General features: G+C 36.0%; 1 protein-coding gene across 3 annotated transcripts; it reads left to right on the forward strand.

Annotated features, from left to right (window-relative positions):
• The first annotated feature begins 9662 nt into the window (after positions 1–9662).
• On the forward strand, positions 9663–14177 carry LOC110028903 (LRR receptor-like serine/threonine-protein kinase RPK2). Of its 3 annotated transcripts, none has more exons than XM_020730947.1 (2): positions 9663–13132; positions 13870–14177. In XM_020730947.1, exon 1 carries the CDS (start codon positions 9888–9890, stop codon positions 13056–13058), a length of 3171 nt encoding a protein of 1056 aa, XP_020586606.1. In that variant the 5' UTR covers positions 9663–9887; the 3' UTR covers positions 13059–13132; positions 13870–14177. The 3 variants fall into 3 exon arrangements, with proteins under 3 accessions (XP_020586606.1, XP_020586609.1, XP_020586607.1); XM_020730950.1 differs by having other exon boundaries at positions 13874–14177; XM_020730948.1 differs by having other exon boundaries at positions 9663–13128.
• The last annotated feature ends 217 nt before the right edge of the window (positions 14178–14394 follow it).

The following is a 14394-nucleotide window of genomic DNA, read 5'->3' on the forward strand; positions in this document are numbered from 1 at the left end:
ACTTTTAATTGATGTAGAAAATTATTTTGATGACTTTTTTAATTTGAAAAAGCTTTTAAATTTTAGAGCACTTTTAATTGAATTAGAAAATCTTTTCATGAGTTTTTAAATCTTAGATGATTTTTTTAATTAAAATAAAAGAGATTTTATTTCAATAAATATATTTTCTAGAACACTTTTAATTTACTTAATATAAAAATAATTAAAAATTTTAAAATTTTAAAGTATTTGCTAGGCTTCCTTTAATCTCAATTAACATAAAGGAGTTTCAATTGTTCTCCTATATCTCTCATCCCTCAATTTGAAGCTTTTCCGTTATCATATCTACCAAAAAAATGAAAGGTAAATAAACATGCAAACATTCTCACATGTAAGGAAATTAAGCAAACATTAAGTCACATGCAATTCATACAATTTTATCATCTATCATAGTGATTTCACTTTTCATATGATTTTACAGGTGCAAATACAATTGAAAAAAAAATGACAAAAACTACATGAAACCATCTTAACATATTAGGTGAGTTATACATAGCTTGTACACGTATTTAAGTTCAAAAATAATTTTAACATGTATATTTATATGACATATAGGCTCATATATGTACATATAATATATACAACACACACAGATATATATATATATATATATGTATGTATGTATGTTTTAAAATAATATTCATTTACGTACATACATAAATTTTAGACAATTTTAGCATACATATGTATGTAAAATATACATACATATGTTTATATAATATGCAAGGATATATGTAGATAAATATGTATACATGCACAAATATGAAATATACATGTACATATATGTAATTAATATTCTTCTCCTCTTTTAAAATTTTTAATTAAATTTGATTAAATTAAATTAATTAATTGAAGGTTATTTAGAGTTTAGTTAAAATGATTTAGTAATGTGATAAAGGTTCATTTGAATAATCAAGTTATTTATGTTATTTAAATAATTAATGTGATTAAGTTATTTAAGTTACTTAAATATAAGGATAAACATTAATTAAATGAGATTATTTTATTAATTTATTAATTCTTTAAATTATTTATTAATGTTGTAATAATTATTATTTTTATTAAAGGCTCATTTAAAGAATTAATTAATTTTAAAATTGATTAATTAGTTAATTAATATTATATATTTATTAATTAATGCAATAATTGAATAGTTTAGTAATTAATTGGTTAATTAATTTATTTTGGACATTAAATAAATTATTTAATACATTAACTAAATGTTTAACATATCAATTAAGTTATTAATGATCTGATTAAGTTAATTATTAAAGTTAAAGGATTCATCTATGTTAATTAAGAGAATTAGCAAGTTGTTAGTGCATTAAAAATTTTGATTAATGGGAAAATTTGTCAATTTTGGGAAATTCACAATGTGCATTTCTTGATTTTGACATATTTAAGGAGAAGGCATATTGTTTACATATTTGAAAAAAATACTAAACTATGAAGACCTTAGTAATATTCACCTAATATGAAATACTTAACATAAACACATACACATAAAAATAAAACAAAAATTACAACATGATGCCTACACAAGATTTAGGATTTTTATTAATTAAATAAAGGAAAAATATTCCAACATGTTAATTAACATGAGGATGACATAATATAAAACAATTGACATAAAAATCCTATGGCTTGAACATTAAGTTTTTGGTATTGGCATGAAAATACATGGAGACATATAATTTGCATGAATTAATATTGAATATACTTATTAGGATATAATTGAATAAATCTTCATGGTTTCATGCATACATGTGTTATGGTTTGCTTGACAGATGCAATTAAACACAGTAAAACATAATATAGACATCACACAATAGAATTGATAATGAAATATGGAAAAGCCCCATGATTCCTACTATTTTATTTTTGGTTTAGACACAAAATAACAAAGAACATACAATTATACATGTCACATGAATAAAACTTATGGAATTGAACATGGATATTTCAATTATTATCATATAAATTTTCATCTTCCAAACTAAGACTTGATAGTAGTAGACTAGAATTAGCTTAAGGGATTTCTTAATGCGCTTCTCTGTGGGATCAATACTGGAGTTTTTAAAGAAAGCCCTATATTACTTGAAGTGATATGTGCACTTGCGTAGAACCACTAGTGTGTGAACTATTTATAGCAAGTAGAAATGTATTAGAGTAAAAGACATAATTAAAATTTATTAAAAAAAGTATGTAATTTTTATTTTTGGCAAAATTTCTAGTGAAAACTCATTGATTTTTACACGAAAACATGTAGAATTATGTATTAAAAGATTCAGGATGAGATTAAAAATAAAACCCTTTGAATTACATGGAAAACTTGATCAATTTTCATACCTTTTACTCTGAAATTGTTTTCCTTTGATGTTCCTTGCTTAAATTATTTGAGAACTACTTGAAGTTCTCTATTTTTATGTGTGGGAGAGAAAAAATTTTAAGTAGTAAATGGGAGAAAAAGGATTCAACTTGGAATTGGAGGGGAGAAGAGATTTCTTGCTGAATTGGGCATGATTCCATGAGGGGGCGTCATTTTTTGACTAAAAAATTGAGCAGTTGTCTTTTGACTAAAAAATTGACTCCAGTCAAATTTATAGAGTAAAATGGAATAAGTTCAATGGTACAATTTTTTTTTCTATGAATTCAAGCTCTATAAAATGATATGGCTAATCAAAGTGGGCCCTACTTTAGGAAGAGAAAATGGTCAATTTTGAATAAAAAAATTTATTAAACTAAATTGTTCCAAAAAGTATGTTTTGAAGGTTAAAACAACTTTCATTGAATGTTAGAGTCAATTCTAAGTTTTTTTAATAGAGTTATAGTAAAATTTTCACTTTATCTCTCTCAGTTATTGTTTTCTCTGTCTTGATTGTTGTTCACTCAAAAGGTGTCCAAATTTGAGCACCTAAGGACTCATTTGAATGATTTTAATGAGATGGACACAATGGTGAAGTTCATTTTAACAAATAATGACTCATTGAAAATTTTTTACGTAATATCATTTTCATCTTGAAAGTCTTTGTGGACAGATTTACGTAAATGTTATTTCAACTAATCATCATATTAGTTTGCATGCTTCTTATTAGTTATAATAAGCTTCATACATTATTTAAAATGAGATTTTGAGCTTTACAATGGCCTTTAAAGAGAAATCAATAATTCTAGGGTTCAATCAAGATTGGATCAAGTGAAGTTCAACCAAGTTTAAGGCAATGGAAAGATGGTTGACCAAAAATGAGGGCAACAGAGGAAGAAAAGGGAAAATGGGCAGACTAAATCCCTTCATTACTATGGGCTATTTGAACAACATCATCTTCATCCCAGACCAAACTCCTTTCATTTCATCCCACAGAATGGAAGACATTCTACATGTCAAGTATAATAACGATAGTTAGAGGGTGCTCGCCACATCAGCGTTCGACGAAAAGGACCTAGAGGAGTGGTGTGAAACGAATGTCAAAAGAATCATGCTTGCCCTGAACCTCATCTAAGAAAACCAAACCAATGCATCACTTCAACAAGAGGAAAGCAACAGAGGACAACCAAATAGTTCAACAAGCACGTTCGTGAAGATATGTTTGCTCCAAGAGACTTGATGCTATAGAAGGTCGAACCATCTGTAAGAGGACAGGCCATAAAGAAGTTGTATCAAACTTGTAAAGGCCTTGCATCATTCACCAAGGAGTTGGACCCAGAAGGTATAAATTGAAGACATTTACAGAAAATGAGGTCCCTCAAAACTAGAGTGGTGACAAACCAATGAAATTCTTCTCTTAAGTCACTGTGATTGCTTTTGAATAAAATGAAATTTTGATTTTTATTTATTTCTCCTTTTCTTTCTTGAAAAGACACTCAATATTATGAATAAAGCACAACATCTTAACAGTATTTCTTTTTGATTATTTTGAATTATTTTTCTTTATATTCGGGAAACTGACATTGCAAAAAAATTAAAACTGATTGGTCCATGAATAATTGACACTCGACAACGACAAGTTTCATGAGGGGTGTATAACAATTGTTAGTGGAACATAAGACATTTCAGCACCCAACAACAATAAGCTCCATAAGGGGGTTTGAAAATGGTCCTCTTAAGCCCTAACAATAACATTAACGCTCGATATCGACAAGCTCCATGAGAGGGTGTATAACAATCATCACATAAGATGTTTCGACACCCTACAATGACAAGCTTCACGATGGGTGTGAAAAATGATCTTCCAAAGTCTTGACAATAACATTAACACCCGGCAGTAAGAAGCTCCGCAAGGGATCTATAATGATTATTAGTTGCACATAAAATGCTTTGGTACTCGACAACGAAAAGCTCCATGTGGGTTCTGAAAAAGATCATCCTAAGCTCTGATAATAACATTAACCTTTGTGGCGATAAGTTTCGCATGGGGTGTATAACGATCGTTAGCGGCACACAAGACATTTCGACAATTGATAGTGAAATGCTCCACGATGGATGTGAAAATAATTGACATATGCCCTAATAATAACATTCACCTAGTAGTGCAAGCTTGACGAGGGGTGTATAACAATCAATCGTGGTAAATAGGACATTTTAGCACCTGATAGTGACAAGCTTCATGAGGGGTGTGAAAACGATCGCCCTAAGCCCTGACAATAACGTCAGCACCCAACAATGATAAGTTCATGCGAGGAGTGAATAATGATCATCCTGCACGCTAAAGCAAAAGATTATCATACTTGTGTCGACGATCTCTAGCAAAAGATAGATTATTCAAAAAACTTTAACAAAAAGATAAAATAAAAACACAACATTAAAATAAATCTCTCACTTCAAAATTCTTTACACTAAATTTCTTTTGCAAAACTCAATTGGTTTCTTTTTCTTTTCATACAACACATACAAAGCAACAAAAGACAGGCGTTTTTTGGTTGAGTCGGCACCTTTTGCGCGCCATTTTTGAGATTTATTGCGCGGGGGGAGATATAAGGAAGAATATCACCCAGCTCTAGATGTTTGATGATTCTCTGATACCTTCCTCCTTAGTCTCCTCATCTCCCTGCATCATCAAGCTTCCCATTCTATGATTCTTTCTCTTTGTCCTTTGGATCAGAAAGAAATGTGTCAAATTCCTCCATGTCCTTTCAACTTAGATTAAATAACTTATGTTTCCTAAATGATTTGATTACTAGGGAAGTACCAACTAAGATTTGATGAGAGAGACCCTCAACATGCTCCTCCCAGGTAATCATGAAGGACATTGCCTCTTTTAGTGCCTAAGAAGAGCCACCGCTCGAGCTTCGTGTTTCTCGGCCTCAAATTCCTTCTCCTAAGAAAAAAAGTTTAATCTCTCCTTGGACATAGTAGCTATTCGCTTTAACTTCTGAACCTGTAGGTTCGACCACTTATGTTGATCTTCAACCTTGTCTAGAAGAATTCTCTGAAAATGGGAGGCTTCCCATGCGAGAGCATCATAACAATCAGTCGCCTGAAACATATCTCTCTTGTCCAGTGAACTCGATGTTTTTTTAACAAGTGAAAACAAAATATCTCCACCAGAGTCAACAGATAATCCTCATTTAGAGGGGTGCTAGGGAACCACCTTGTTTCCCTATCAATAAACACATAATGCCCAATTATCCAAACACCTGCCCCTCAGTCATGAGTAAAAGACCATTTAGCTGAAATTTATCCTCTCTTCAGAGGAGGAGACAACTCTGTAACTGGAGCCTTCCTCTCTCTTTGTGGAGTTTTTCTCCCTACTTTTGCAACAATCATAAGTTCTTCCTCTAACTCGGTTCCAATCTAGATAGGATGGGGGAGTGACTTGCCTCCACTTGATAAATTGAACTCATAAACAAAGTCCCACCAGAAGTCATAGCGGGAACCCCATTCATTAGAGGGTGATCCAGGAAAACTCCCAGATCAGAAGCATTGGGAGTCGAGAGAGAATCTTTATCGCTCCTTTCATAATAACCTAAAAAAAACTACATTAAGTAGGCCAGACTGGCCATCATCCACACATACAAGCAACTAGTACCAGGAAGATCAGCCCATCTTCGACACCTTCTTTGGCTGATACAAGTAGGCAAGGCTGACCCTTGTCCCTTTTGAATGAAGGAAGATCGTCTTTTCCTCTCACCTTCTTTGAAGCTGCCCACTTCATAGAGGCCTTTTCCCTGGTCACCTTTCGGTTATCAGAAGATGCCCACAGTTCTTCGGTCTTGGTCTCAGTACCTTCCAAGTGGATCAAGCTATTAATCACCTTTGGATCAAGGTACTGAAATAGCGAGGGTGGTTCCCCTCGATCAATGTCTTATGGTCCTAAAGGTTTTCGGGCAAGGTTTTTACCTTCTTTACCTCACAATCCACAAAGGAATCGCTAATTTTCCAACCACTTGCATAGGAGCCAACCAAAAACTTTGCCTATCAATCTTTAATCTTATTTTCGAGAATTACTTGGTGGATCTTGGGGCCAATGGAGAACTGAACGTAGCCTTCCCGACCAATTATAAAGGAGAAGAAATGGTTAAAGAGTTTGATTGACAATGGAATCTTCAACCTTTGACAGGAAAGGACGAAGATCATTATGGCAGTCACCGAATTTGGAAGAACTTCCTCAAGGATGATCCCATACCGATAAAAAATTGACCGTAGCTCTATACAGAGCAGCTATCAAAGACCCATTTTGATTTGATCTTTGTAATAAAGCAAATCTGAGGAAAAAATACTGGTTTGCTCGCTCTTGGCTGGCTGCTGGCCAAAGCTAAATCGAAGGGTGAGGAACATAAAGGCTCTGGATCTCCCTCACGTTTGCTGCAAAAAGAACAAAAACCTTTGAAGCATGAATCAAATCGAACGACTCCTGGGAGAATTTCCGAGCCATGAAACCCAAACTATCAAGAAGAAAAGAGAGGGAGAAGGAAAATGGCAAGTCGTGGGATGGAATAGAAACTTCTGATGCCATATGCAGGTAATGGGAGTCATGATGCTCGAGAAAAGTTAATCACGACTAGAAAAGAAAATTGCACTTCATTTTAAGCCTCTAATGCAGACTCCTGTAATGGTAGTCACAATTCTTGAGAAAATTTAATCATGACCAGAAAAATAAAATTGCACTTCATTTTATTTATTTAGTTACAAAAAAGGGGTAATCGTACAAACCCCTAGAAAATAACTAAGAAAGAAAAAACCTAACCAATCAATCGTTTGCCACTTTGACCTAGAAAAATCCTCGGTGAAGCAATCTCACATACGTAAATTCATCACCCAATTTAAAAATGTCCTTCTAAGAATTCCTCGACTGAACAACAAGACCCTCTCTAATGTCCAACAACTCCAAAAATAAGCGCGTCATCTCCCCCAGAGTAGGAAACATCTTCACAAAAAAAAAAAAAAAAAAGCAAGCAAATACGTAGAGCGAAGACCTCATTTTTTCTACCCAATCGACTCTCTCCAAGACTCGAGCAACTCCCTTGTCACTCTTCCCGAGGACATCCCATGGAACGAGCAAAATGTTCCTCCATTTGTGCTAGATGATCCACCAGTGATTCAAAAAATGCCTGAGACCCCTCAGTTACTTCCTCTTTCCTTGCCGCACCAGGAGAACCCTGATGACCTGAGCTTTTGTCTTCGCCACGGGACAAATTCTCCCTGTCTATCTGTTGGTCCATGACATTTTGTTCCACAGCATGCACGCCCTCACAGTGACTTGTTCCACAACAACCACATCATCTTTAGGATCGTCGTCAATATCCAACGATATATAATTGATTGTTAAGACTTTTATAGCTGCATCAAAGAAAGAAATGTGAGCATTCAAGACATAATTTATGCCATATACCAAAATCTGCTTCCAATCAAACGTGGTGTAAAAATTAGCACACTCACAGACTTTCTCTAGCCCTCTACCCACAAAAAAAGCCACTCATCTACAGATGGAGTGATGTCTCCGTCCGGGTCATCACCTCATCCCGACCATCTTAAGAAGTTGTCTCCCTCACTATAGCCTGGAAGGGTGTTTCCTTTATTCCGGTAGGAATATCAATTTTCATTGGGTGCTATGTAATTCGATTGTCAGGATGACCTTCGGCCCGCTCCAAAGTCCCTTCCAGTAACAAGCCCACAAGTAAATCAAACAATCCGATTCGATCCTCACAATCACTAGTTCTCAACCGCTGCATAACCCTCTCTTAGATCACTAAGCTTCACCCGTCGGTTTTCACTTTACATTTAAATTTTGGACCATTGCTTGCTTGTCACTCATTGCCTTGAGGAGGGCATCCTTATCAACGGACAACACTCCCTCACCAGCCATTGCGACAGACTCACAAAAGAAGAGAAAAGAACCAAAAGAATGAGAAGGAAGGAAGGTGGCATAAACTCTTCTTTTCCTATGGCCTATTTATAATAGTTTGGGCACGAAAATCCTAGGAAGTTCATTATTGATCAATGATGAAATTTTTTATATTTTTTTTTGTACAGGTGAAAAATACTTTTTGGTTTTTATGCACTGCACAACTTTAAAGAAGCAATGGAATTAGAGAAGTAAATATATAGAGATGAATCTCAAGACAATCAAACAGTTCAGAGGAAAGAGGCGACCAGCAGCATGGTCGATCATCCGTACCTATCGATAACGGATGATCGTTAGGCGACCAATGTACCAGATGGTGAAGAGGAAGTCATAGAACTAATAAACCAACAGATCAAATGCTAGCAAGCATATTAAAGGACTTCGTCCCTCAGAATAAGCATCAACTTTTTCGAACCGATCAACATATAACTCTACCCCAGATCAAGCATTAATGGAGTAAACACGGAACAAATGATCGACAAGTTTCTCACCGTTCGTATGAGTCGATTCGCCTTATTGTATTCAATATCCTTATAATTTACTAAAATAGCCCTCGAAAAGCTAATGATGAAGGGGCTAACCTATAATTTTGTAGGACCAAAATCCTATGTTTATAAATAGAGGGTCTTCATAATAAAGGGGTTACACACTCTTTACTATTCATTACTATTTCACATTCCTCTTATTTGTACACTCCATTCCTCAGGCGTGCTTTATAAACAATTTTGAATTCAACAATTTTAATTTGAAATGATTACAATATATATATATACATACGTGCCCGCGCCCGCGCCTGTGTATATATTAATATTGATAAGAATTCAAGATATTTAAAACTCAATAAAAAATATCGGAACATTTTAATTTCTTTTAATAAACAACACGAGCATCCGAAAAATAGCCATCACTCTACCAAATTAATGCTTCTCCTGACCGTGCTAAATGACAAATATGACCATTAGTTTGTCTGTTAAGCCCTAATCATCCAATCCCTGCTATATTATAAAACACCCCCATCATTCACCGATAACACCACATCCTTCCCTGTTTCCGTCTATTTTTTTATTCCCCTAATTTGAAATTATTAATTGGGTACGGCCGGCAGGATTGTCTTGATCCGCTAGAACTGTGCTGGTCTCTTTCCTCCTGGTGGCCCCCGCGGAGCATCTTACCGTTCCCTCGTTTTACCGGCAAATTTAAAAAAATATACATTATATATCTTTTTTTAATTATATTAATAAAAGTACATAAACACAATTTTAAATTTAAGCAGTCCCGTCTCGTGCTCCCGTCGCTTCTTCCCTGTTGCTCACTCACTCGGAATCTTTCTTCGATAAGCTTGACTGCAGCGGCGAACTCTTCCGACCGGTGGCTCATTCGAATCCGATCGTATACGGAGAAGGAATGGCTTTTCTTCGACTGCCGGCTATGGGTTCTTTTTCTTGGATGAAAAAGTTGTGACTTTTGTGGAAGCTTGCGGCATTCTTCTCTCCCTTTCCGCCGGCAATGGGGTTCCTCTTCATTCTAAAACTTCGTCCTTTTTTCTCTGTATTGTTATTATTTTCATCAATGGTGGCGGCGTTTGACCCGGCGGCCGGGGACCAGGCTGCCCTACTTGCGTTCAAGAGTTCTGTCACTGTTGATGTCTCTGCAATCCTGTCCGGATGGGATCCGGCTGTGAGTAGCCACTGCGAGTGGCATGGAGTCACCTGTAACGGGACCTCCGGCAGGGTTACCGGCATCGATCTCGCCGGCACGAAGGCGTCGCGGCTTGGTGGAATGCTGAACTCCCACATCGGGAATCTTAGCAATCTCAGGTTCCTCTCACTTCCTTACAACTCATTCTCCGGCGAGATTCCTGGGACGGCGATTGGCTCGCTTCGCAAACTGGAGCTTCTCGATCTCCGCGGTAACTATTTCTCTGGGGAGATCCCCGATCAGATAGGAAACTTGGAATCTCTTGTTGTTCTTGATCTCTCCTATAACTCACTTCAAGGCCCCATTCCGAACGGTTTAATCGGACTGCGGGCACTTAAAACTTTGGATTTGTCGTTCAATCGGCTTTCCGGAAGTGTAAAGGTTAGTCCCATTGCAGATTGCAAGTCTCTGAATCATCTCAATCTTTCTGGTAATCTTTTGGTCGGTGTAATTGCTCCAGAGATTGGGAGATGCTCCAATCTCCAGAGTTTATTTTTTAATGGCAATGTTTTTGAAGGGAGCATTCCGGCAGACTTAGGCAGGTTAACGGAGCTCCGAATATTGGATGTTTCTATGAACAGTCTCACTGGTAAGATTCCAAAAGAGCTCGGCAACTGCCAGAGGCTTTCAGTTCTAATCCTGACTGATTTGATTGGTACCTCCCTGACTGGAAGCTCTTCATCATTGTACCTGAATGGCACTGAGGAGTTTAATGCCTTCAGTGGAGCTATCCCTCCTGAGATTTTCTCAATTCCCAGTCTGGAGATTCTTTGGACTCCAAGGGCAAACCTTGATGGGCAGTTGCCTGGTTTTCTAAAGAGTTCATGCGGTTTGAGGATTCTTAATCTCGGGCAAAACTACATAACTGGTGCCATACCAGAGTGGATTGGATCTTGTGGAAATCTTACGTACTTGGATCTGAGTGTGAACAATCTGCAGGGTTCAGTTCCTGTTGCTTTAAGTGTTCAGTGCAAGCTCTATTTTAATGTGAGTAGAAACATGCTTTCCGGATCACTTTCTGGATTTTCCGGGAAGATTTGCACAGAAAGTACGTTCTTTGATTCTCTATTTGGGAGCCAGCAAGAGGATGAGATTGATATTTTGAAAATTTACTATAACAATCTTATCCATAGTGCTAAACAGGCTAATCCATACGCATTAGTGCTGGAAGACGATTCTCTGATTCTCCATGACTTCAGTTGGAATCAGTTCAGTGGTTCAATGCCTTATTTTATGCTCCCAGCTAATAAAAACTTTTCATATAGCTTGTTGCTGAATAATAATTTGTTTAACGGTTCCCTTTCTGATAATTTATGGAAATCATGTACTGGTTTAAATGCTTTTGCAATTAATTTGAGTAGCAATCAGTTATCAGGGGAAATCGGGAAGCTCTCAAATTGTTTGCAGATTAAGATCTTTGAAGCAGCAAATAATAATTTAGGTGGCCAATTTCCCTCTGATATTGGCAATTTGCTCTCCCTGTTGTATATCGATGTAAGAAGGAACAATCTCAGTGGTACTGTTACAAATCAGTTGGGAACATTAAAGAAGGTTGAAGTAATTCTCTTAGGTAGTAACTATTTGTCAGGATCAATCCCTGTTCAGCTCGGGGAACTGGCATCTCTTAAGCTCTTGGATTTGTCGAAGAATTCCTTATCCGGCTCCATTCCTTCGAGTTTAGCAGATGCCTCTAAGCTTGAAATACTTTTGCTTGATCATAACTATTTTTCAGGCAATATTCCTCCATCATTTTCAAATCTATCAAGACTTGCAATGTTAAATTTGTCTTTCAATAACCTTTCTGGTGAAATTCCACATCTTGTTCACGTAACCAACTGTAAACTATTCGAAGGAAACCAATTTTTGAAGCCATGCTTAAGTTTAAATGCCACACCTCCTTCAGTTCTTCCTTCAAACAATTACACAGCAAACTCCAATGGTCAAAATAGCAAATTGAAGCCTTTCATGGTGGCATCTATTGCTTCTACGGCCGTCATCTTCTTCATTCTTGTGCTGCTGGGCATTTTTCTGATAACTGGGATAAAGAGATTTGTAAACCCGAATCTAAGAAGTAAAGTTGTTGTGACCTTTACTGCCACTCCTTCTGAGCTGAATTATAGTAACGTTCTGAAGGCTACCGGCAATTTTAGCCTCCAGAACTTGATAGGAACTGGTGGGTTTGGCGCCACATACAAGGCAGAGCTGCTCCCTGATTACTTAGTAGCTGTGAAGAGGCTCTACATAGGAAAATTTCAGGGTCTCCAGCAGTTCGATGCCGAAATCAGAACATTAGGAAGGATTCGACACAAGAACTTAGTGACACTTATAGGCTACCACATGGGAGAAAGAAACACATTCCTCATCTACAATTATCTCTCTGGCGGAAACCTTGAAACATTCATTCATAATATGTCTCAGAAAGATGTCCAATGGGCAGTGATTCACAAGATAGCTCTAGATGTGGCTCTAGCAATTTCATATCTTCACTACTCGTGCGCCCCTCGAATAGTTCATAGAGATATCAAGCCTAGTAACATTCTGCTTGATGAGAAACATAATGCTTATCTATCTGATTTTGGGTTAGCGAGACTGTTAGAAGTGTCGCAGACGCATGCTACGACAAATGTGGCAGGTACCTTTGGGTATGTTGCGCCGGAGTATGCGGTCACCTGTAAAGTATCAGATAAGGCTGATGTTTATAGCTTTGGTGTTGTGCTGCTGGAGTTGTTGTCAGGGAAGAGATCTCTTGATCCATCGTTCTGGGATTATGGAGATGGGTTCAACATCGTTGGCTGGAGCAGGTTGCTGATACAGGAAGAACGCTGTGCGGAGCTCTTTTTTCCTTCTCTATGGAAGGCAGGACCGGCAGATAAGTTGGTTGGAATTTTGAGACTTGCGTTAGCCTGCACTGTTGAATCACTTTCCATTAGACCATCTATGAAGCAAGTTGTGGAGATGCTTAAAAATTTGAAGAATTAGAATGTTCACAGAATCTTGGGTTTTTGCACAATCATTTATGAGGGTCTAATGTGGCATTATGGAGCTGTTTGTAGGTAAAAACTATCTAATTGTTCTGCATAGCTTTTATTCATCTTTTTTAGAGTTGAGCTTTTTTCTACATTTTCCAACAGTTCTGCAATGGTAAGTTAAGAACAATGTTAAGGGCCATGCCACTATGATTGCCTCTGACAATTTAAGGATAATATCATAAATTTTGACAAATGAACTACTAATATAAATGCAAAGTTTGCTTTTCTATGATTTTCTTATATGAATGTATTTTTGTCGTTTGATGTTTATATGTAGGAAGATTTACATGCATACCACATAATTATTGTTTATTTATAGATCTACCACATAAACTTTTATATGTACATCCAAACACTCAAATTGCTAGGATCGCATAAAAATCTCCTCATCACTAAATCTTCTCAAAATGATCTTGTCCTTTTCATGTGTAGGCTTTGATGTAATTATGACACCAATGAGCTTTAAATATAAATATCAAACTTGAAATGTTACATATACGTATTCATTGGAATTGTTGTATGTATATCAATTTCCCTTACATTTTAAATGGAAAAGTTACATAATTGTCAATATCTTTCATTGTTTATCATTAAGATCATCATGGCACACTTCTACCATGTATTAAACTCAACTTGTGTGCTCGAAAGTGTAGCACATTGGCTGGAAAAAGAAATAAAGAATCCTGGATATATTTAATATTTTAACAGTAAACTTTAGAGCATTATATCCCAATGATAGTTTTGTATTATTTTCTTTGTAGCCAGTTGGAGTTGTGAAACATCAGAGTTGAAGATCACTCCCCTTATTCTACATCAGAGGTGAAGATCATTCTAGTTTCTTAAGATCTCCAGCTTTCTTGCAGCTTGATTTAGAGTACAAGAAGAAATTATTTCTGGACCTCTTTCCATATCAAGCACAGCATGCAGCATTTAGTCAAGCATTTGTAAGTATTTTTTCTCAGCAATTAGGTTTTTTTTTTTCTATTTTTTTTTTCCTGTCAATCTTAATTGAGATTGATGGACAGGATGTCTTAATTTTTGTTGTAATTTGGATATTATGGATTTTAGTGAGAGAATATAAATAAAGAATTTTGTGGGATTCTGATGTAATGAGCCTGCCCTTCTATTTTTGTATTTATTTATTTATTTTTAGATCACCTGTGCATATGTAGCCATTCAGGATCAAGTTAATTATTCATTTTTTAAATAATGAAGAACTTGAATTTCATAAGAAGATAATTCCACTTTGAAATTAGTATGTAATAACATACTTTGTGCTCTTAATT

This window comes from Phalaenopsis equestris, unplaced genomic scaffold (assembly GCF_001263595.1).
Source record: "Phalaenopsis equestris unplaced genomic scaffold, ASM126359v1 Scaffold000539, whole genome shotgun sequence".
In the NCBI taxonomy this organism is placed as follows: Eukaryota; Viridiplantae; Streptophyta; class Magnoliopsida; order Asparagales; family Orchidaceae; genus Phalaenopsis; species Phalaenopsis equestris.